This window comes from Uloborus diversus, chromosome 9 (genome assembly GCF_026930045.1).
Source record: "Uloborus diversus isolate 005 chromosome 9, Udiv.v.3.1, whole genome shotgun sequence".
Lineage (NCBI taxonomy): Eukaryota > Metazoa > Arthropoda > Arachnida > Araneae > Uloboridae > Uloborus > Uloborus diversus.
The window spans coordinates 18,201,378-18,226,664 of NC_072739.1; the positions used below are offsets into that span (position 1 = coordinate 18,201,378).

At 40.3% G+C, this 25,287-nt stretch overlaps 1 protein-coding gene across 1 annotated transcript; it reads right to left on the reverse strand.

Annotated features, from left to right (window-relative positions):
• Window positions 1–4,434: 4,434 nt before the first annotated feature.
• Window positions 4,435–7,002, reverse strand: LOC129229786 (complement component receptor 1-like protein). The gene has a single exon (XM_054864161.1). It carries the CDS (start codon window positions 7,000–7,002, stop codon window positions 4,435–4,437), a length of 2,568 nt encoding a protein of 855 aa, XP_054720136.1.
• Between the last annotated feature and the right edge of the window lie 18,285 nt (window positions 7,003–25,287).

A 25,287-nucleotide genomic window follows, 5' to 3' on the forward strand; every position in this document is an offset into this window, starting at 1 on the left:
CAAAGAAACCAAAATACTTTTAAGGACTTCCCACTGTTACGCCAGATTAAACAGAAAAGCGATCGAAATTTTCAAACACCCCAACAATTTTAACAAAAAGGAAAAAGGAATTAAGATCAACAAACCCTGGCATGCTACACTTAGACGGATTATCCCGAGAGATACTTCGAGCCAACCAGAAACAGCGAAACAGCGACGGACACCCTGCAGCCAACCAGAATGAAGTGAGCTCAAATTTCAGCCAACCAGAAACAAGGACGAACGTTCATCAACCAATCCTGGCCCAGAATGAAGGGAGAGCTAGCTCTTCCCACATAATAGTGACAACGCTTCGATATCTGCATCAGTTACTAGGAAGTCGCTTCCCTGGAAGCTTCAACCATGCACACTGAAGATGGCCGCCGCAGATGCCGCCGAAACGTTAGGAATAACAAATCAGACCACGGCACAACAGCCCGGAATCTTACGACATTATTGACACCGGCCGTGAAACCCTTCATTATTACATAGTCAGAGAAATCTTTGATGCCGCAAAATAGATACCTATTACGTTAAATATATCCTGCTTTCCTTCATTAAAACAAAGTTTAGGACAGATCTGCAGCTTATAGCACCTTTTGTACTGATACGTACACTAGTGTTATCTTCCTTTATATGAAAATTAGAAAATTATATAAATCGGACAGGCCGGAGTCTTTTCTTCGAGATGAATGGGGGAGGGGGGAGAGTTGGCTAAAGAGATGGGGTATGTAGGAGGGTCAGGAAGAGTAAGAAAGTTGTATGAAGGGAACGGTGATGTAGGAAAAATATAAAAAGGAGTCGTTTCAGGGCCGACGATATTTGTAATACGTACGGTAAAGAAAGATCAGACAAATTCCACAGTCCACGACAACTTCGACAATCACCTTACCTTCTTCCCTTTTCATATTATGCTGATAATTATCAACCTCAAAATTAGGAAAGGGCCAGGTGATGACCTCATCACGGCCCTGCACCTCAAATGCCTTCCACTCAGAGCTATATCACCAACCTGACCAAAATACTAAATTTTTTTTTATATAATTTGGCTACAACCCACCCAGCTGGAAAAACGCACTAATTGTCCCACTTCCCAAGAAGGACTCTGATCCCCCCCCCGACTTCCCGCAAAAATTACTGACCAATTTGTCTCTTAAGGCTTGTGGGTAAAATTTTATTCAATCTTCCAGTGAGTAGAAATAAGTTCAAATTATTTGTTAAAAACCAAACAACGTTTGAAAAAAATTCTGATCCGGTCTCGTAATATGGCTTTCTTGAAAATGGAGGACAGAAAAATATAGCAAAGATTCCCGCCAATTAGGGCATAATGTTTCACTTGATTATGTCGCGGTAGGACGCGACCTCCGGCTGGACAGTCTGCACATATGCTACGTATCAACAAGTGAATGTATAAATTACTTTAGATAATCTGAATGTACTTCTATTTAGGAATTTCGAAATCATTTGCGTTTATTATTAACAGGGGGTGCCCCCCAAGAGCAAGGGTGCACCCCAAATATCACGACGACCCCCTTCCAAAAGCAAGAGCCCCCCCCCCCCAAAAAAAAGTAAAAAATATCCCTGTAATCAACCCTCCTAAAAATTTCAATGGCGCCGTCTGCGCCATGCCCCCCCCCCTCCGAGGTGGACACGCCTGTCTACGGTCACCTGACCCTTTGGATATTTTCCTGCAAGAATAGATCAAATAACGAGTGTATGCAACTTTCGGAACTTAGTATCCGAATTATGGATGCTTATCCCAGCGTGTCTCATGCTGTGCTGTAAAATGTGGTTGCACAAATTGAAGTCCCGTGTCTAAATGTGTATTTGTTCTGAAATAAAATACACCATTTTGACCATTACAGATACATGAAACTCATTTTCAGCAAGTGCACTTTTGCTTAACGCGATCAAACGCCCATTTTATGTTTTACATTTATGTCATTTTTTGTGCGTAAAATACGTTTTTAGAATAAATGATGTTGAGCAACTTTGTAGTAGACTTTTCCTCGTATAATTTACCTTTTCCAGATAAAAACGCTAACTCCGAATTCATCTACCAGGTGGCGCTGTAAATGGCATCATTGCTTAGCGCATTGCAACTTTACTATGCCTCACCCCACGTTTATGACAATAGCTGTTTTGTTGGTCCACTACATCCACTCTCTGCAAACTTAAAAGAATTAATGAAAGTGAAACTCGAAAGAACGGGAAGCATTCTGTTTCTTCTTTGCCTCACCCAATTTACAGGAAACCAATAACAGAGCTCATCGGGTGTTCAAATGATTTTCTTCAGCAATAAGGCTCCCCTATATAAGGGATGCTGATTATTCGACATTTTGGTTTCTCCAGAATTGTTGGGCAAAAAAAAATAGTACTTGTACAAAAGTCTCATTGCAGAAAACTGGTGTCCAAGCATTAAATGTGTTGCCAGATTGATGTTTGATTATTTTATTCTGCAGATGAAGACGATTTAAGGAATACAAAGTAAAAACAATTAAGGTGTGAAAATGAGGTTTACTACAGTAAACATTTCCCGATGCATTTTTGTTGAATTTGTGAACTAAGTTATCTTTCTAGATTCACCTTAAGTGACATTTTACTCAACTTATCATCAATTGCTTTACGACATAGCAACCAGCGAAATTATAACGTATTAATGAATAGTAGGAACGAGGTTGGATCCTATTTTGTCTTGGAACCAAAATGTTGGATAAGTCTGTCTGTCCTTTGCAAGGGGCTCTATTCAGCAATGCAGAACTATTAGCGTCCCTGATGGCGTAAGCTGGATGGAAAGAGTAGGATTGTCTTACGTTGCAGTTGAGGTGTCGAAATGGCAGTCCTTCAACGTCGACTGAGAAATGTATGTTCAGTTCTTCCAGCTGAACTACCGGCCATTAATCTTGCCAGTAAATTAATGTAAGACTCATCGAAAGAACGGAACTATTAAGTTTCTTATTTGCTCTGATTCCCAATCTTCACTCCGCATCTTGCGAATCGCCACTTGCTCGGAAAAACTGGTCGTCGAGGTTTAATCGGCTTTGTAAGCAATTCAATAAAATTTAGAAATTCACTGCACTATATTTAAGGCTATATTGGAAATTTAGCCAATAATAGCGCTGACTTTTTGGCCAAAGATGCGACAAGCCAAGTGATTAAACATTAATCTGACATTGATGATCAATATCAGTCTCGTTGTCTCACCATAAGCACAAAGTCTCTGTTAGAATTGTTCGTAATTGGAATAGAATTTTTTGATGCACAAAAAGCTTTGCGGACCAAAAAAATTCTTGACGATGAAAATGTAAAAAATTCTTTACTGACATCAAGTTGATACAAATTGTCACAGCACATGGAAAATTTAAAAGTTATCTGTTTAAATTTAATTTGGTAAATGATGATATTTGTTCTTGTGAACAGGAAGTCAAAACTGTAAAACGTGTTTAATTGTTTTGTAGTAATCACTCAGGTCCAAGAGAGATGTTAAAGAAAGACTTGAAACAGGACGAATTCTTGGCCACCTAATTTGCCTTTATTTATTGAGAACTTTAAAAACCATAAAATATTTCGTAGTTTTATTTGTTGTTTAAATTAGTAAACTGTGTATTTATTTTGTTTGTAAATTTCTTGAACGTTTATGTTTTCATTATGTTGCTTTCATGTATGTGTGCTGATGCTTCCCGGTTTGTCATTGTTGAACACAGCTTTTAAAACCTTAAAAAATACATTTTCGCAACTTTGATTGTTACTTAAATTTGTAAACTATATTTCAACTTCTACCTTCTTCTTAGCTATTTTTGTCATTACAATTTTGCAAAAACAGTATATGCGCATTGTTTACCATTTACATCTGTAAGCCTCATGACATACTGTGTGGAGTATGAGGAGTAATTTTGTGAATTTTTTAAATTTAAAAAAAAAGGGAAAAAAAAGAAACTTGAAAGAAAACAAACAGCTCATTAAACTTTTGGTTTTTTATTAGAATGAATACATGAGTGTAATTTCTTTTAGATTCCAAGAGTTAATAAATTTATTGTTATTATTATTAAAATTATTGCTATTTATAGTGAAAATCAAACAAATTTGAGAAGAAAAAAGCTAATTTCCAATTCACAGGTCTGAATCAATTTCCAAGATTTAAATTAAATTAACATTTAAAAAAAAAAAAATCTTTTATTCTAAGACTTGGAAACGCTTCCAAATTCTTCAGGTTTTTCAATTTTAAACTTCAAAAACTCATCCCAAGTGTGAATTTTGTGTTCGAATTCTAAATTTTGAAAATTCATGCCGATTCGCAGTATTTCTTTTATTAATTGAAAAAAATCATCCCAAATCCCAATTTTTTTTATCGCAAACTTCGAAAATTGATTCCAGGCCCAAGTTTTTCTGCACATTTCAAGGTTCATACGTTCATCCTCATCCTCCCCAAGCGCAAGAAGGTATTCCAACCCACTCTCCGTTCCTGCAAAGTGCCCACGCTCTCCCATTCAGCACGTATCCCGGCTCACATCTCAGGCGACAGGATCGTCCTTCGAGCACGCGGTCGCAGTTAGGCTCGTTCAGTGCCAGGCCCTGCGTGAGGTGAAAAGGAAAGGGCGAGCAAAGGGGCACGCATCTAGATTCTGGATCCCACCCGACGTCTTCATCTGCTCGGCAAGCGATGTAGTCGTTGGCTTCGAACGCCTGACCTGGAGGACACTTCAGCCAGCATTGATTCCCAGGAGCCAATTCCCTGCAGTCAACATTTGGATTCCGCGTTTCATCGACCGCCGCAGAAGAGAGCGAGGGGGGCTGGCACTGACATTTCGGTGGTTTAGACCACGCGTCGTCTCCGAAACAGGTGAGCGTGACGTAGGACCATCCAGCGATCGAATAGCAGGCGATCGTGCACGTCTCGTACTGTCTCTTGTTGGAACAGGCACTCTCCGGCAGAAGTGCTTGGCCGAGTAGAAGAGCTGGTGGATTCACACACGTCTTCACTCCCTTCGCGCAGGAGGGCTGATAGCTCCAAGTGTTATCCGAGAGACATTTGATGTAGTTATAGCCTCGCACATGATGATCTCCTGGACATTTCAAGTAGCAATACTGCCCTGGTGCGACAAAGTCGCAGTCTGCATTTATGTCAGTGTCAATAGCTAGTAGATCGTTTAACTTTGGTGGCGGGCACGAGCATCCAATAAAATCAACGAGATCGTTCCACTTGCCATGCTTGATACAATGAATGTAGTCGAACTGCTTGCCATCTTTCAAAAACCTTCCACCACGTCTACATTTTAAAGTACAGGCCTCTGACACGCCTTTCAAACTGCATTCTCCCTCAAATTCCAGCACAGTAGGTATAGTAGGGTTTGCGCAGTATTGCTCTAACGGGCCAGTGTAATCACAGTAAGGAAGAGGCGACCACTTGAAGAGGGCATAATCTTTCTGTACGGTGTCATCAAAAGTACACGCGGTGTAATTATGGCCTCTTAAAGTAAAACCAGGCAGGCATGACAACCAACATTTCCCTCCAGGGCTTACTCCGTCACAATGGCTGTTCATATCTTTTCTAAGAGTTACGCTACCTGTCAAGAGAGGTGACGGACAGGCACAGTCTTTAAAATCAATCAACTCTTCCCACGTATTATTACCTTTGCATTTAATAGAAATGTAATGTTTTCCGGAAAGAAACCTTCCACCTCCTTTGCATTTCAAACGGCATGACTCTTCGGGCTTCATCAGCGCACAGTCCGAGTCGAAATCCAATGCTTGAGGCAAAACAGGTTGCAAGCAGTATGAGGCTAAGGCACCTCTGTATTCGCACACGGGAGGAGTGTTCCAGACATTTCTATTTCGTTTGGTTTCACAAGCTATGTACTCCCTTCCTCCAGCTCTCAAAGCGAAATCCCTCTTGCACTTTACATAACAGTACTTATTCGGAGCCACATCGTTGCAGTGTTTATTTTTCGTAATATCAAGCTCTAAACCGCCTTTGAAGAGACCAACACTTTCTGCCGGAGGACAGTGACACGCAGGCAATTTACTCCACATGTTTCTGCCCAAGCATATAGTGTATCCAAAAACTATATTGCCCTGAAATGTTGCGCCTGCTTTGCATTTCACTGCACATGAATCATCCTTGAATCCCAAGAGACATTCGCTCGCTAATTCTTGAGCTCCAGAAAGCGTCGGCTGTGCGCAATAGCCTATTGAAGATCCCACGTAATCACACTGAGCCCTCGAAATTCCGTATGGATCAGTACTCCATTCGGCCTCATGCATGCACTCGATGAAATTTTTCTCAGGTCTTCTTAATTTGAAACCCGGTCGACAACGCACATAACACAATTCCAACGGTTTGCGTCCCAAGCAATCTTTATTGCGTTCCACATCCAATTCCAATCCATCAGATAAAACAGGTAAAGGGCAGGTACAGTGCGGAGCCTCTCGCCAAAATCTTATGCCCATGCACATTACGCTGTGATATATGGCTCCATCTACATATGGGCCACCAGATATGCATTTCAGAGTACATGATTCTCCAACCAGTTTCGGCACGCAGGGTCCTTCGATAGCATGTTCGCTGCCGAGATCTAGCTTTTTGCAAATATGTATTTCGCTTCCGGTGTAACGGCAGGATCCCGATCCACGCCATTTAGTCGTGTCCATACATTCAAACTTGTCAGTGAATGCTGCTGTGTAACCTTCTGTGCATTCCACGAAGCAATTTTCTCTAGGTTTCTTGCTATCACAATCAAGATTTGCCGATTTATTTAACCGCATACCCTCAAGCAAAACCAAAGGTTTGCATGTACAAACAGGAAGGGCTGTATATGTCCCATTCGGAAAACATGTAATGTTTCGTATGTATGACCCATCGTCCGACATTTTACCTCCGTATTTACATTTGACAGGACAGGTATCGTAGGTTTTCACTACTGAGCAGTTTGCTACTGTTTCATATATCTCATATTTAATAGCACCTCCTGGTGGGAGATATTCCATACTAGGCGTCCAGCAACCCCTACCGTGACAAGTCGGATATCGTCTATGAGAAGTGGGTGGAGAAAGGGTTGTATCGGGTAGACAAATAAAAATATTCAATCCGTATAACGTTAAACCTGTCTCGCATTTGACATAACATCTGTCGTTCTCTTTCATTGCTCTGCACTGGGGATTTCTTCTATTTTTCTCCACATCAGGTAGTAATCCTCTTGTAAAAGGAATGTCTCGACATGTACATCCCGTGAACGCAGTCCAAGAACCATTTGGAAAGCACTGTAGAGTATCAGATCCCAAGACAGTTCCTCCCTGCTTGCACTTGAAGCGACACGTCTCGCCGACACCTTTTGAGGAGCAATCTTCAAGCAGTTCGACGATGTTCAAGTATCTCTCCAAAGGCTTCGGACATTTGATCAAATTGCTCTTACATTTTGGTTGAGAGCTCCAAGAGGTATTACCGCGACAAATAATAGAAGTATTCCCAATCAGTGTCATATTTCCTTTACACTTTAGTCTGCACCTGCGACCCGGTCGTAAGGAATTGCAGTTATTCGTGTTCTCCAGACCTGAATCTAAAAATGGTTTCGGACAGGCACACGTAGGAAATCGGCTCCATGTGGTATCATTCAAACACATAATCGTGGGAGATCCGAGTATTTTGCCACCTCTCGCACAACTCACATTGCATGAGTCCCCGATGGATTTGGAAGAACAGCTAGGTTCAAGTTTATAGACTCTCGGTGAAAGTCTTGGTTCGGGACACTTCATTTCAAAGCAAACGGGTGCAGTCGACCACTTAGTATTGTTTTGACAGGTTATGTAATTTGTTCCATTTATCTGCAAGCCGTTAATGCATTCCACTCGACATGTCTCTCCAGGTATTTTGTTCTCGCAATTTTCTTGTAACATTAAGTCTTGGGTTAAACTAGGTTTCAAGCAGCCACAAATTGGCAAAGACCAACTCGCGTTTAACAAGCACTGTATGCGTCCTGAACCAATTAATTTCCCGTCTTTACATTTCACCTCACAAAATTCTCCAACGAACCTGCTTACACAGTTTCTATCCAAGTCAAATTTCTCCACCGGTATTGTTGAGACAGGGCAACTTATTTTCTGACACGTTGGCTGTGGACCCCATTTTGCGTCATTTTGGCATAAAGTGTAATTATGTCGCCCCAATAGTTGATATTGAGGTTTGCAACTCATTTCACACTTCTCACCTGACTTTTTACTGTCGCAATTTTCTCTAACTTCTAATCCTGGACCTGGATTTAGAGAAGGACAGGTGCAGTTTGGGAATGGATCCCATTCAACTTCATTCTTGCATTTTATGCTTGTAGTTCCAACTGTTTTCCCTACAATATTGCCACCGTTTTTACATTTAACGCGACAGGTTTCTCCAATGGACTTGTTAGAGCAATCATCAGCAAATTCGAGCATATGAAGAGAAATGTATGGCTTTGAACATTTTTTGATTTCGCACCGAGGCGGGGTACTCCAAGTAGTATCATTCTGACATGTAATGTAATTATTCCCGATAATTTTAAAGTTTTCATCACACTTTAAGAAACATTTTTCTCCACGATTCAAAGAACTGCAGCTTCTTTCAAACTTTAATTCGTATTGCAAAGTTGGAAAGGGACATTTACAATCAGGAAAACTACTCCATGAGGATTCTGCTAGACATATAATGTCTCCATTTCCAATCATTTCCCCGCCTTTCTTGCACTTTACAGTACATTTTTCTCCAATAGATTTTCCGGCACACCGTCCATCCCATCCAAGTATTTTATCAGGTAGTTGCGGTTCTTTGCACTGTTTTCTTTTACACCGGGGCTGAGTCGTCCAAGTTCCATTACTTTGACAAGAAATGGAATCAGATCCAACTAACTCATAACCGTCTTTACAAATCAGTGGGCATTTATTGAGTCTTTTCACGGAACTGCAATCAGCATTTGCTTCCAGATTACTTTCCAATCTTGGTGCGGGACACGTACAGTCAGGAAAACTTGTCCAGGAAGTATTCTTCCCACAAGTGATCATTCCGATTCCTATCAATTTCCCTCCGTTCTGGCATTTTACCCAACATGTCTCTCCAATGAATTTACCCGAGCATGCACCGTTCAGTTCAAATACACTGCCTCTCAAATCGGGATTTGGACATTTTTTCAATTTGCAGCTAGGGGGAGTATCCCAAGCGGTGTCATTTTTGCAAATAATAAAACTTCTACCTTCTAATTGATAGTCTTCTTCGCACGTTAGTGTACATTTTTCTCCTCGTTTCTTTGATTTGCAGTCCTCTGTCGTTCTTAATTTATTTCCTAAAGCAGGTACGGGACACTTACAATCGGGAAAAGAAGTCCAGGAAGTCTCATTGATGCATGTAATTTTATTACTGCCTATCATTTCCCCATGTTTTTTGCATTTTACTTCACACGTTTCTCCAACACCTTTTGAAGCACACCCAATAAAGTCAAGTATTGCAGAAGACAGTGCAGAAGAAGAGCAGATTTTTTTCCTGCACGTTGGCAGAGATTCCCACTGAGCATTATCCAAACATGAAATGCGATTTTTTGTCGAAGTGAGCTCGAAATTTTTCTTGCATTTTAGTAAGCAAGTTTCCCCTCTTCTCTTCTCAGTGCAATTTTCTGCTGTCTCTAGCTCTCCGCGGGGAATCAATTTCGGGCATCCACATTTGGGCATTTCAGTCCATGTAGAATTTGGCAAGCACTTAATGTCACCGGAGCCAATCAGCGAGCTATTTGACTTGCATTTCAATTGGCAGGAGTCTCCGGCATACTTAACAGCACAATTTTCCTTAAATTCCAGTAGTACATCTGAAAGAGACGGTTTTGCACAGACTATTTTCATACATACCGGAAGAGGACTCCATTCTGTATTGTTGTTGCAAGTAATAAATGCATTTCCGCTTAGACGATAATTTTGCTTGCATTGTATTTCGCATTTCTGCTTTGGCTCTTTTAAGCTGCAGTTTTCCTTTGCCTCTAAAAGTTCGCTTAGTGGTGGAACCGGACATGAACACTTTGGGAATCTACTCCACCTACCCGTGTTCAAGCATTTAACGAACGCCGCGCCTAATATGCTACCTCCTTTTTTGCATTTCAAATGACATGATTCGTTAATTTTCTTATTAGAGCAGTTTTCATTTGTTTCCAAGACTGTTGACACGTTCGGTGCTATACACTCTGTTCTTTTGCATTGTGGAAATTGGTTCCACTGCCCATTACTTTGGCACTTAATGAAGTTTGGACCCTCAATTTGAAATTTCGGCTTACAACCTACTCTGCATTGATCTCCCGGTTTCTTTTGGTCACAACGCTCTCTTATTTCCACGTTTTGTCGGGCTGCTGGTCTCGGACAGGTGCATACAGGCTTCTCGCTCCAATTTCTACCGTCTGTGCACCTCATAAAGTCATTACCCACCAATTTTCCTCCATTTTGACATTTCAACCGGCACATATCGCCATTCGCATCTGACACACAAGAGCCATTAAATGCAAGAAATGTTGGAAGAGATGGATTGGGACAGGATATTCTTTGACAATCCGGTTGTGGTGACCACTTGGTATTGTTCTGGCATGTCAAAAACTTCTTACCAAGGATTTGCAATCCCACTTTACACCCTAAAGTGCACGTTTCATTCCGCCTTTTCTGGCTACAGTTGTTTTTGAACTCTAATCCCTGTTTCAACTCAGGTTCTGGGCAAGAACAGTCAGGAGCTGAAGTCCAACTAACGCCTTTAATACATTGAATAAAACTTTTTCCAAATATCTTTCCACCCTCTTTGCATTTCACGGTACATTTATCATTTGCAACTTTGTTAGTGCAATCCTGTTCGAAAACCAATATTTCAGGTAATACAGGATCGGGGCAAATAATATTCTCACAAGAGGGAGCATCTTCCCACATGGTATTGTTCTGACAGACTATAAAGTCTTTACCTTTGAATTCAGTACCCGTCTTTATGCATTCCAATCTGCAGACACCCCCAGGAAGCGTTTTACTGCAATCCCCCTTTGCTTTTTGATAAGCTCCCAAACGTGGTGCGGGACATGAACAATCTGGAAAACCTGTCCATGAAGTATTCTTCCCACAAATAATGGTTGCATTTCCTATAATTTTCCCACCTTTCTTACACTTTAGCCTACATGTCTCACCAATGAATTTACCTGAGCATGCACCATTTAGTTCGAATACACTGCCTCTAAAATTGGGATTCGGGCATTTCTTTAATTTGCAAGTAGGAGGAGTATCCCAAGTGGTGTCATTTTTGCAAACAATATAACTTCTACCTTCTAATAGATAGTCTTCTTCGCACATTAGCGTACATTTTTCTCCCCGTTTCTTTGATTTGCAGTCCTCAGTCGTTTTTAGTTTATTTCCTAAAGAAGGAGCAGGGCACTTACAATCGGGAAAAGAAGTCCATAACGTGTCATTTCTGCATGTAATTTTGTTACTACCTATCATTTCTCCACGTTTTTTGCATTTTACTTCACAAGTTTCTCCAATACCTTTGGAAGCACACCCAATAAAGTCAAGTATTGCAGAAGACAGTGCAAAAGAAGAACACAATTTTTTCCTGCACGTTGGTAGAGATTCCCACTGAGCATTATTGAAACATAAAATGCGATTTTTTGTCGAAGTCAGTTCGAAATTTTTCTTGCATTTCAGTAAGCAAGTTTCCCCTCTCCTTTTCTCAGTGCAATTCTCTGCTGTCTCTAGCTCTCCACGGAGAACCAGTTTCGGGCATCCACATTTGGGCGTTTCAGTCCACGTAGAATTTGGCAAGCACTTAATGTCACCCAAGCCAATCAGCGAACTATTTGACTTGCATTTCAGTTGACAGGTATTTCCGGCAGACTTAAGCGTACAGTTTTCCTGAAATACCAGTAATTCATCCGAAAGAAAAGGTTTTGGACACATTATTTTTACGCATGAAGGTAGAGGACTCCATTCTGTATTGTCGTTGCAAGTAATAAATGCGTTTCCGCTTAAACGATAATTTTGCTTGCATTGTATTTCGCATTTCTGCCTTGGCTCTTTTAGGCTACAGTTTCCTTTTGGCTCTAAAAATTCGCTTAGTTGTGGAACTGGACATGAACACTTTGGGAATCTACTCCACCTACCCGTGTTCAAACATTTAACGGATGTCGCGCCTAATATGCTACCTCCTTTTTTGCATTTCAAAAGACATGATTCGTTAATTTTTTTATTAGAGCAGTTTTCATTCGTTTCCAAGACTCTTGGCACGTTCGGTACAATACATTCCGTTCTTTTGCATTGTGGAAATCGGTTCCACTGCCCGTTAGTTTGGCACCTGATGAAATTAAGACCTTCAATTTTAAATTTCGGTTTGCAACCTACCCTGCATTGATCTCCCGGCTTCTTCTGGTCACAACGCTCTCTAATTTCCACGTTTTGTCGGGCTGCTGGTCTTGGACAAGTGCAAACAGGCTTCTCGCTCCAATTCATACCGTCTGTGCACCTCATAAAATCATTACCCACCAATTTTCCTCCGTTTTTACATTTCAACCGGCACATATCGCCAGTGGCATCTGATACACAAGAGCCATTAAATGCAAGAAATGCTGGAAGAGATGGATTTGGGCAGGATATTCTTTGACAGTCCGGTTGTGGTGACCACTTGGTATTGTTCAGGCACGTCAAATAAGACGTACCAAGCATCTGTAATCCCACTTTGCACCCCAAAGTGCAAGTTTCATTCCGCCTTTTCTGGCTACAGTTGTTTTTGAACTCTAATCCTGGTTTCAAGATAGGCTCAGGACAAGAACAATCGGGAGCTAATGTCCAATTAACGCCTTCAATACATTGAATAAAACTTTCTCCAAGCCTCCGACCACCCTCTTTGCATTTCACGTGGCACTTATCATTCGCAGTTTTATTAGTGCAATCGTGTTCGAAAACCAATATTTCAGGTAATACAGGATCGGGGCAAATAATATTCTCACAAGAGGGAGCATCTTCCCACATGGTATTGTTCTGACAAACTATAAAGTCTTTACCTTTGAATTCAGTACCCGTCTTTATGCATTCCAATCTGCAGACACCCCCAGGAAGCGTTTCACTGCAATCCCCCTTTGCTTTTTGATAAGCTCCCAAATCTGGTGCGGGACACGAACAATCTGAAAAACCTGTCCATGAAGTATTCTTCCCACAAATAATGGTTGCATTTCCTATAATTTTCCCACCTTTCTTACACTTTAGCCTACATGTCTCACCAATGAATTTACCTGAGCATGCACTATTTAGTTCGAATACACTGCCTCTCAAATTGGGATTCGGGCATTTTTTCAATTTGCAACTAGGAGGAGTATCCCAAGCGGTATCATTTTTGCAAACAATATAACTTCTACCTTCTAATAGATAGTCTTCTTCGCACATTAGCGTACATTTTTCTCCCCGTTTCTTTGATTTGCAGTCCTCTGTCGTTCTTAATTTATTTCCTAAACCAGGTGCGGGGCACTTACAATCGGGGAAAGAAGTCCAGGAAGTCTCATTGATGCATGTAATTTTATTACTGCCTATCATTTCTCCAAGTTTTTTGCATTTTACTTCACAAGTTTCTCCAATACCCTTTGAAGCACACCCAATAAAGTCAAGTATTTCAGAAGACAGTGCAGAGGAAGAGCAGATTTTTTTCCTGCATGTTGGCAGAGATTCCCACTGAGCATTATCCAAACATGAAACGCGATTTTTTGTCGAAGTCAGCTCGAAATTTTTCTTGCATTTTATTAAGCAAGTTTCACCTCTTCCCTTCTCAGTGCAGTTCTCTGCTGTCTCTAGCTCTCCACGGAGAACCAATTTCGGGCATCCACATTTGGGCATTTCAGTCCATGTAGAATTTGGCAAGCATTTAATGTCACCGGAGCCAATCAGAGAACTATTTGACTTGCATTTCAGTTGACAGGTATCTCCGGCAGACTTAAGCGTACAGTTTTCCTTAAATTCCAGTAGTTCATCCGAAAAAGAAGGTTTTGGACACATTATTTTTACGCATGAAGGTAGAGGACTCCATTCTGTATTGTCGTTGCAAGTAATAAATGCGTTTCCGCTTAAACGATAATTTTGCTTGCATTGTATTTCGCATTTCTGCCTTGGTTCTTTTAAGCTACAGTTTCCTTTTGGCTCTAAAAATTCGCTTAGTTGTGGAACTGGACATGAACACTTTGGGAATCTACTCCACCTACCCGTGTTCAAACATTTAATGGATGCCACGCCTAATATGCCACCTCCTTTTTTGCATTTCAAACGACATGATTCGTTAATTTTTTTATTAGAGCAGTTTTCATTCGTTTCCAGGACTCTTGGCAAGTTTGGTACAATACATTCCGTTCTTTTGCATTGTGGAAGTTGATTCCACTGCCCGTTACTTTGGCACTTGATGAAGTTTGGACCCTCAATTTTAAATTTTGGCTTACAATCTACTCTGCATTGGTCTCCCGGTCTCTTTTGGTCACAGCGCTCTCTTATTTCCACGTTTGGTAGGGCTGCCGGACTCGGACAGGTGCAAACAGGCTTCTCGCTCCATTTCTTACCGTCTGTGCACCTCATAAAGTCATTACCCACCAATTTTCCTCCATTTTGACATTTCAACCGGCACATATCGCCATTCGCATCTGACACGCAAGAGCCATTAAATGCAAGGAATGCTGGAAGAGATGGATTGGGACAGGATATTCTTTGACAATCCGGTTGCGGTGACCACTTGGTATTGTTCAGACACGTCAAATAAGTCGTACCAAGCAGCTGTAATCCCCCTTTACACCCCAAAGTGCACGTTTCGGTCCGCCTTTTTTGGCTACAGTTGTTTTTGAACTCTAATCCCGGTTTCAACTCAGGTTCAGGGCAAGAGCAGTCAGGAGCTAATGTCCAACTAACGCCTTCAATACATTGAATAATACTTTCTCCAAGCATCTTTCCACCCTCTTTGCATTTCACGGTACATTTATCATTTGCAACTCTGTTAGTGCAATCCTGTTCGAAAACTAATATTTCAGGTAATATGGGATCGGGACAAATAATGTTCTCGCAAACTGGAGCATCATCCCACGTGATATTGTTCTGACAAACTATAAAGTCTTTACTTTTGAATTCAGTACCCTTCTTTGTGCACTCCAATTGACAAACAGTCCCAGGAGTTGTTCCATAACAATTAACTCTGGTTTTGGTGGTATTTTCTAGTTTCGGTTCATTGCATGCACATAGAGGCAAAGCACTCCATTCCCTTTCATTAATGCACTCGATGGAATTTTTCCCAATCACAACACCATCGTTATTACAACCAAGTTTGCAGCTTTCTCTTGGAGATTTCAAAGAACAGTTTTCCTTAAAGTGTAGGGGGGTACCCTCTAGCTTAGGCGTCATACAGATTGCTGTTCTACAAGAAGGTTGGTAATCCCAAGTGCCGTTACTTTGGCATGATACCGTGGAATTTCCGGTAAGAATTTTTCCTTCTTCGCAAGATAAATTGCATGTTTCTCCGGCGTGCTTTACAGAACAGTCTCCTGATGTCATTAAATTTTGATCTTGAAAAGGCGGGCAGGTGCATGAAGGAAGAGGGCTCCAAAACGTTTCGTTTATGCATGTGATGTAATTCCTATCCAGTAGGTTCCCTCCATATTTGCAGCGCAGTTGGCAGTTCTGTCCCTCTAATTTTGAAGAACAGTTCTCCGTGAACATCAAACTTTCTGTGAGCATAGGTATTGAGCAGATTTTACGCTCGCACTTTGGTTGAAGAGTCCATTTCAAAGAAGAGAGACATTCAATGCTTTTATTTCCAACGATCGTTAAATTATTCCTGCATCTCAAAAGGCAAAACTTTCCAGGCGGGACACCAGAACAATCACTGTCGGGAACAATATTTTCATTAAACTCTGGATTTGGACACGAGCAGGTGGGGAACTCACTCCAAGCTGAGACATTCATACATACTACAACATCCGCACCTAACATTTTACCCCTATTGATACAAGCAACTTTACAGTCATCTCCAATAATTTTCGAAGAGCAGTCTTCTTCAAACTTCATATTATCAGGAAGCTTTGGTTCAGAGCAAAACGCACATTCGGGAATCGGACTCCAACTCGAATCATTCATGCATACAATGAAATCATTTCCTATAAATGAAGATCTGCCTCTACACTTGAGGAAGCATTTATCTCCGGGACGTTTCCGTATGCAGTCGTTAGCAGTTGTCAAATCACTAGGCAGGTTGGGATTGGGACATGTACAGGTTGGGAAGGAAGACCACTGATTTCCATTCACGCATGTCAGTTTATTCGTTCCGACGATCTCTTCTTCTCCTGCGCATTTCACTTTGCATTGATCACCTGGCATCTTTGAATTGCAATTTTCGGCGAAAACGAGTGGCGGAGGTAAGTTGGGTTTTTGACACATGAGTTTTTTACAGGCAGGCAAATCAGTCCATTCCATATCAATTTTGCATTCAATGTAGTTTTCTCCTTCTAAAACCGCGTGTGACTTACACTTGAGATAGCATCTCTCTCCCGGTTTTTTTGCGACACAGCTAGTGTTCATTTCAACATCATCCCCTAAGGAAGGTTCATCGCACACGCAAATGGGAAGTTCCGACCAACGACTTCCACTAATGCACTCGATTGTATTTTCCCCTACCAGTCTACCATTTACTGGACATTTTACCTCACAGAAGCTTCCGGGGTATTTCAATGAGCAATCTTCCGCAAACGTCAAAGGCTCTCGCAAAATGGGTGGCGAGCAGGTAGCTTCTCTACAGCTGGGCATTGAGCTCCATTGCGAGTCGTTTTGACAAATCACAAAACGACTTCCTTCCATTTCAAAACCTGATTCACAAGCAAGTTGACATTTTTCTCCGATCGATACGTTTGAACAGTCTCCAATTGTCTTTAAATTTGAACCTACCTCTGGCTTCCGACAGGTACAAGTTCCTGGCATTGTCCACACTGTACTGCTTAAGCATTTGATGGTAAATTTTATTTCAGGTCGGTTTTTGCACTTTACGCTACATTCAGACCCCAAAGTCATGCCCGAGCAATTTTCAGCTAGCTCTAAATGCGGACTAAGCCGTGGATCGATACAATACGTATTTGCACCTACACAATATTTGGTACTGCTCCAAGTCCCAGGTGGCAGGCATGTTGTCGCATTAGGACCCTCCATGAAGGCCAAAGGATCACGGCAAGCTACGCGACAAGACATTCCAGCTACATATCGGCATTGGCCTAAAAGTTTCAGAGTAGATGATACTTCTGGCTCATCTTTGCAGTCAATTCCGAAATTTTTATACGGGGAGGAATCTATTGGAACACAGTCAGGAATTCCTCTCCAGGTTCCTGAGTGGCAAGTAACAAAATTTGTTCCTACCAGCACAAGATCATTATTACACATTATTTGACATCTGTTTTCATGCGTAAAAGAACAATTTGCCACGAAAGAGATATCTGGAGACACAAAAACTGGACATTTTTCATTGTCAACGCATTTCGGTATTGAGTTCCATTCTCCACTTGGCAGACACTGGACTGTTCGCTCTCCCTCAAGTGCACCCTTTTTGCACCTCACACTGCATTTATAATCTTTAACTCTCCAGCACTTCCCCACAGTCTCGAATGCGTCTGGCAAAGATGGACAGATGGGTTCCAGGCACCTGGCACGTCCAATCCATTTCGTCCGATTGCACCTGATGACGTGATCCCCCTGAAGCAAAAAGTCTTCTTTGCACCGCAGCAGGCATTCCGATCCGTCCACGGCTGAACATGGAGATTGGAATTCGGCGCTGGGATCAAGCTCAGACAAAGGGCAACGAGAATTCTTGATGGCCTCGTCCCAAAATAATTCTCTCGCCATTTCGCAATCTGGAAGAGGCTTCCACGTGCCACTGTTCGTGCACACAGTGTCAGCAACCGACACCAGTTTCTTCGTGTTTTGTTCGGAGCCCGGCACAAAGACGCGGATGAAACAGCCCACTTTGCAACTCTGCGCTGCCGATGTCTTGCAGCTCGGATCCACAAACTGAAGGGGCTCAGGAAGTGGTGCAATCGCACAAACCTCTCTGGACTGGCATGACGGCACTGGTGACCACTCCCCTGATGAGAGGCAAATAGCATCCTCAAGAGGAATAACTTCGTTCGGGCATCGAACCTGTACACGCAAAAAAGTTCATAAACCAAAGCGTCGTAGGATCCAACATAGAGCACATCATCGTTGTACAGGGTGTTTGAGAAAAATCTGCACTATTCTTAACGTTTTTTTTTTTTTTTTAATTTCCAATAGCTCATTAAAAGACAATTGAAAATCAAAAGTTAGCAATAAATCTACAACTGAAAACGAGCATTCCAGTAGCGTTCCCAGATTGATGCCTGAGGAAGGACAGGACGTATAGAGATATGAAAAAAGTCTATTTCTTTGTGAAGATCACATAACGAACAAAAAGGATCAGAAATCACTTTGATGCAACATAGCTGATTTCTTAGACAATTGCGGCCAGAAATCAGACGAAACATGTTGGCAGACTTCATCCTAAACCACAGAGGGACATAGAGAATCTGTTCAAGTCATAGTAGTTTATTTGGGTAGACATTTTTGAGTTCTGCGTGGAAAAAAGCCCGGGAGATATTCTTTATTCCATTCTGAATTACCAACAAAAATAATTTCTGGAAAAGTGAACCGCAGTTTGCTGCAAAAAGAAGAAGGACACCGAAAGTTTTTCTTGTTATAAATTGTCTGAAGTAGAGGGCGCAAATTACTGGCCAAATGAGCTAAGAAAACAAAATATCAAACTGCACAGGAGAAAATGCTGTGTGTATTATGATCAGCAGAATTAAAATCATTGATAACCTTAAAAAGAAGTTGCCAAAGGATGTACCAAAAAGATCCACCAAATGTCTTACATGGTGGATCTTTGTGGTCGAAAATTTCTTTGCATGATGATTTTTCTTAGACTAACCATAGCAAGATGGTGAAGATCTTTCTCGGACACCCTGCATTATGTGTTCGATGTGTGAAAAAAAAGTGCCTAAAAAGTGATGATAATTCCACCGTTACTTGTGGGACAATAGGACTAAAATTTTCCTTAGATTTATATGCAGGCAATTCTGTGGGTAACTAACTGACTGACATTAATAAAGCAAAATAAAGGTATCCGACTAGGTTCGGAGCAGTTTTTTTTTTTAAACACTTGTGAAATAATATTAATGATTTTTTAGAAACAGAATGATCTTAAAACATGTATTTTGCTTAAAAATAAACCATAATATCAATAATGTTTTTAAATGGGTGATTTTTTGGCAAAAATGACTGAAAATTACCAGTTAGGAGAAACACTGTATTAATAAAAATTAACTAGCTACAAACAATTCGCTTAGATTATTTCACATGTAGCTATAAGTGCTACACAGGAAACAGACCGCAAGTTAAGAAATATTTTAAGAATTTTAAGGTTTATGACAAATTACGTGACTTGACCCAGAAATTTCTCAAAAATTATTCACCTTTTTTCGGTAAAAAAAAAGCTATAAATCAAAAAATATTTGATTATTTACATAATCTGCGGTCTATTCCACTCACAAGTACTTACAAGACAGGCATGACAAGGTGACAGGCCAAATTTCATGCTTGAATACTGAATAGAATTTGCAAAACCACGTTTTTCGTAGCCAGTATCGAGCAAAAATTGCATTCTTCAAACACCGTAAGTAAAGATTAGACTTTACACGTGTTATACTGCAGACACTTAGTATTCAACTGCTTATAACGTGAGTACTAATTCACGTAGATTGAAAAACCAAAACGTTTTATAATCTTAAAGAATGGGGCTGTTGAATAAAACTATTTTGAGAAAAAGTGAATTTTGGTTGAAAATGGCCTTTTCAACGTAGTCGAATACCTAGTGTTTTTAACATTCAACACAATATTTACAATATTTACTAAACCTTTTTTCCTGGTTTTTTGGTTATTTTACGTTTTTAAAGAAAAATAGAGTTGTTACCTGCGAGAGAAACTGTTTGCTATTCAGTGGAATGACCCTGATACAGTCCTCGACAAAAATAAACGATCAGCAACAAAAACGTGACCAAAAAATGAAGATTTGAAAAGAAATTCGTTTATAATGTATTTATTATGTTTATTATGGAGGCAACAATGGCCAGTCACCAAATAAATGGTAAACTCTAATGATGCATACAAAATGTTATTGATTTGTGTTTTGAAGCAATTCGTTTATACGACAAAATTATAAGACCACTATGCAAATTTTATACCTGGTCGAAAATTTGCATTTGACCGATGCTGTGTTGCCTAGTGTAGAGTCAAAACTATCTTTCTAGATACTGTTTTATCAGTAGCCATCAGTTTTGTAATACACTCATGTTCGTGAAAATTGCAACACCAAGAAGGAATTAGGCAAATGAACGAAATTCGCAGGACAGCAGGATGAAAACGATTAGAATTACAAAGACATCGCGCATGCGTGGACCGAGAAACGCTCTCTTAACTGCGGCGTAGACTCTGTATATAAAGGACGGTAAAGGTTTCTCGAAATCATTCTGTTAGAGAAACATCTGCCAAAGGTAGATGTTTCTCTAGTACTCAATATGATTCGTCCAAAACGCAGAACGTCATACGAACGAGTAACGGAGTTCGTTACTCGTTCGTTACGGGGTTCGAGTAACCCCGTGCTGATCGGCATGCGTGAGGGTGGACTTACGTACAGCGAAATCGTTGTCCACACGGGGCCTAATGCCTCCACTGGGATGCGTATTTGTAAACGATAGACAGAAGACGATGAAATTAGCCAGAGGACTCGTACCAGCCCACGGGATTATCGACACCTTATCCGCCTAGCTGTGACGGATCGTATAGCGTTTTCTCGTACGCACGCACAACGTTTGAGTATGACTACGGGTGTCACACTTGCTGCATCCATGGTTCATCGGTCGGATATTCCCAATTTTCCGAATGAAACTACTAATTTTACCGAAGGATAAAATACGAACATGTACATAGAATAGCCAACATTAATTTTTTAAAATGGCAATAATACATACTGTCTGCAAAATTGCTGAATCGTCAGGGAAAGTTGCCGAAAGAGGTAAGTTTTGGGAGATGACAGTGTGGTTTTTATTTTTCAAACTCGAACACTGGAGTTGATAATATTACTTTCTTCCCTGAACTCTTTAGATCTAAAACAAACCTTGCATATGTCTCCAATCTTTCTGGTGCAGTTGACCAGCTTGGCGAACGTCAGCTCTGGACAGGAGTCTGCAGCGTCACACGGCGGTATCTCTGACCATGTCCCGTCCGACCGACACTGGATGACGTACTTCCGGTCTTTGCAGGACAAAGCGCAGAACGAGCTCGGCTCCCTGGTGCACTCCCCGAACTGGAATCCTAGCCGAGAGATATCCGGACAAGGCGCCGTATCCGATTCTATTCTTGGAACGGCCATCCGGATACAGAACGCCCCTTCTTTTTCGGAATCATCTGCGGAGAGTTCGTCGCAGTCCACAGCTTCCACTATCTGACCTGAGCAGGGTGGTATCTCAGCCCACTGCCCGTTCTCCTGGTACAGAATATGCTTCCTCCAGAACAGCAAATTGTCCGTTTTGCACATCATGTGGCACAGTTCTCCCGGCCGGAAGGTGCAGGTGTCTCTGACGATTACAGTTTGCGGGACATCACTCCTTTTGCAGTCATTTGCGCACGCTGGATAGGATGAAAAGAACGTCCATCTTTACTTCGGAAGCACTATAGGTTGATTTCAACACTATGACTGCTCAATACTAGTTTGCCTCAGGAACACTCGACTTATATCACCTTTATGCCGACTGAAGAGTGTTAAAGTTACAACTAGGCTTCCAAAGCGAGATCAATTGTGTGGAATCTCAAGAATGAAGTTTAGTTCAGGCGCACAACTTTATGCCGACTGAAGAATGTTACAGTTACAACCACACTCTAGAGTGATATTAACTGTATAGAGTCTCAAGAATGTTAAAGCTTACTTAAAGCACACTAGACTTATATCAACTTCATGAAGACTAAAGAATGTTGCAGTTACAACTGGAATTCTGAAGTGATTTCAACTGCATAGGGTCTCAAGAGTGTTAAAGCAGGAACACTGGTCTTTTAGCAACTTTATGCCGACTGATGAATGTTACAGTTACAACTGTCGCTCTATAGCAGTGTTTCTTAATTTCTTTTATTAGTGGAATCCTTTTTAATGCTCACTTTTTTCGTGGAACCCCTGGTTTTTCATCACCAGTTTGCAGCGGCGTAGCCTGGATTTTGTTTCTTAGGGCGCCCAGGTTCTTACCTCAAACAGACTATATACACTATTTGTCATTAAATGGCAACTTAAATAAGATTTAATTTATGATCATACTAATTATTGATAACTTCTAGTTATTATTTGTTGTTATAAAATACCAATGCACTCCTATTTGTAACTCTGAGTATTTTAAAATGGACAAATAACCTCAGAATGTATGAATGAGTTATCTGATTTTTTTTTCTTTTGAATTAAGAAAAGATATACTAATGTGTTTTGTTCAATATTTCACTCAAACTTACACAGAAAAAGTATTTAAACCTCAAAAATTAAAAATGTCTTCTTCAATTTTTTAACATTTTTAAAGTTATTTATAAATAATGGACTTAGATGTTACTATGACGTCAGACTGAGTAAGAGCATTTAGACGCCCTTGACCAGTACTGCTCCTTAAGTTGGTCCGCACTCGTTAAATGTTGAAATTGCCGTTTCAACTGCTGCCACAGATACTGGGAGAGTGGCTAGTATCAAAAGCAGAATATATAAAAATTACGTCAAAAACCATAATTTTAGGCAATATTTGACAATGTTGTAGGAAAACGACTTTGGGGGTGTGACTCCCAAATTTTTTTCAATACTGAAATCACTTTTAAAATATTCTTTGGTGATATTAAGGGATTAAAAGCTTCTTACGGAATTTTTTCGAAATAGAAGTATAGAAGTTTTCAAAACGCATTTTTAGGCTATCTTTGGAGGCATTAGATGAGAAGGGGTGTTTTGGGATTAATCTAGGGAAAATTATGAAGATGAAATCTTGAAGGCACTATTTCAGGTTATTTTTGCTAATCTAAAATTAGTATCATTTTAGGCATCAAATAAAATTATTCCTATAGTGACTAACCATCGAGAAGAGATGAAATTAAGGGAGGGAGTGAAGACTTTCATTCATGAAACCTAGACTCCAGTCACGTGATAGATTTTAAAGCAAAGCATTGGAAGAAATCAAGTTTCTTTCGCTTGTTTCACTCAAAACGTGCCAACCATTCGTCGTTGCTGAGTCACGTGACTTGAGGTCTATGGGTTAGCTTTTGCTGAACCAATGATGGGACTTGCTCCCTCCATTTTAATTCGTGCTCTAACGTAATAATGCTCAGATTAGTATGCGAAAGTAAAAAAAATTTATTTTTAATATTGAAAAAGCGTTAGTTTTATCGATTTTTAAAAGAACAAATTTGAAAGGTCTGAAAAGAAACCATGCAAGTCTTATGGAACCCCTGAGAGAGCTTCGTGGAACCCTGGGGTTCCGCGGAACCCAATTTACGAAACGCTGCTCTATACTGATATCAACTGCAAGGAGTCTCAAGAATGTTAACGTTTATTTCAGGCACAGAAGACTTATATCAATTCTATGTCAGAATAGAATGTTAAAGTTGCAAATGGCACAAACTAGACCTTTACAAGCTCTTTGGTGGGTGAAGAATGTTAAACTTACTACTAGCACACTACACGTATATCAACTCTACAGCCAAAAATTTTAAAGTTTACTTCAAGCACTCTATAACTATTGCCATAACTCTATAGCTATCTAGCTTCAGACACAATGTAGTATTGGTATATTAACTCTATGTCGACTCAAGAATGTTAAAGTCACAACTTGCACTCTAGACTGATATCAACTCTATGACGGCTCAAGGGCATTAAACCTTACACTGTGAAAACAATTCAGAAACATTCCTGGAAAATAATGAAGCTAATGAAGTCAGTTCCTGCTAGTAGCATATCGTAGCGTCTGAAACACTATCTGATTTGCCATTCGACTCAAAAAAAAAATAATAATAATAAGAGAGGACTACCTATCTTCTTACTAAAGAAATTTTCCGAGGAACGTTTGATACCCAAAATCTTTGCCCCCCCCCCCTCCTTCCTCCAATCAATCGCAATTGGCAGAAATGGCATTATTCAGCCGTTTCACAATGTAGCGAACTCCGTCCATCTTGAGAAGGAAGCCATATTTTTCTTAAAGCATTTGTGTTGCCATGAAGTAGAGTGGAGAGAGACCCTTTTACCGTCTGGTCCCTCCCCCTTAAACTATCTCTGTATCCGACCCTCACTGGATAAAATATACCACATGTACCACCGACGGTGACTGGTGCTTTTAACTGCGCAGTGATCACAAAGCCATTCAAGTTCCCATTCTATATCAATGCGTCCGGGATTGCTGGATCAGGTGTTACTCAGTTTTTTGTATGAGTCATGTTTTCTTCCAGGCTCCTTAAAAGCAGGTAAAACTACCTCAAATAGTCGTCGATTAGTTAGCATTTAAACTAAATGTGGATTTATAAGGACAGCAAGTTCTTAAAACCGTCTCTTTTTCCGGCATGAAAATAATTTACCTGAGAACCATATTTTATTTCGAGTGTTTTTAGAGTTGATATAATGCAATAGTTTACACAAGACTTTTCAATCAGTGCTTCGGAAACAAAAAACAAGTTTTTTTTTTTTTTTTGTCCTTTTAAAAACAAATGTATCTTACCACAGAATGAAAGGTCTGAAAGAAACAAGCACCAAAAGTAGACCAGCTGTACAGATTTTGAAAACTAAGGGAGAAAAAAGGAAATGTTAACGATCTTGCATGCAAATTTAATGATACTAGAGAACAGCAGTTTTTTTTTTTTTTTTTTTTAAAGAATTAGTGCTTTTTTTCCCCCCTTTTTATGTAATTAATCTTTTAAGCTAATATTTCACATAAATTTCTATTAAAGGGATGAAAGATTACACACATCCTTTAACATTCTACGTCCTTCGAAAGAGCTTTTTTTTTTTTTTTTTTTTTGGGGGGGGGCATTAAATTAAGCTTCTTCCAATTTTGAACAAAGGATTTGGTTACTTTTTAAACAATTTGACAAATTTTAATATTTTTAAAAAATATTTTGATTGGTGCGCAGATTCAATTTACTTTTTTACGCTTCTGCACATGACATCAC

Coding starts and splice junctions, on each gene's coding strand:
- LOC129229786 (XM_054864161.1), bottom strand. CDS start 7,002: ATGGAATATCTCCCACCAGGAGGTGCTATTAAATATGAGATATATGAA.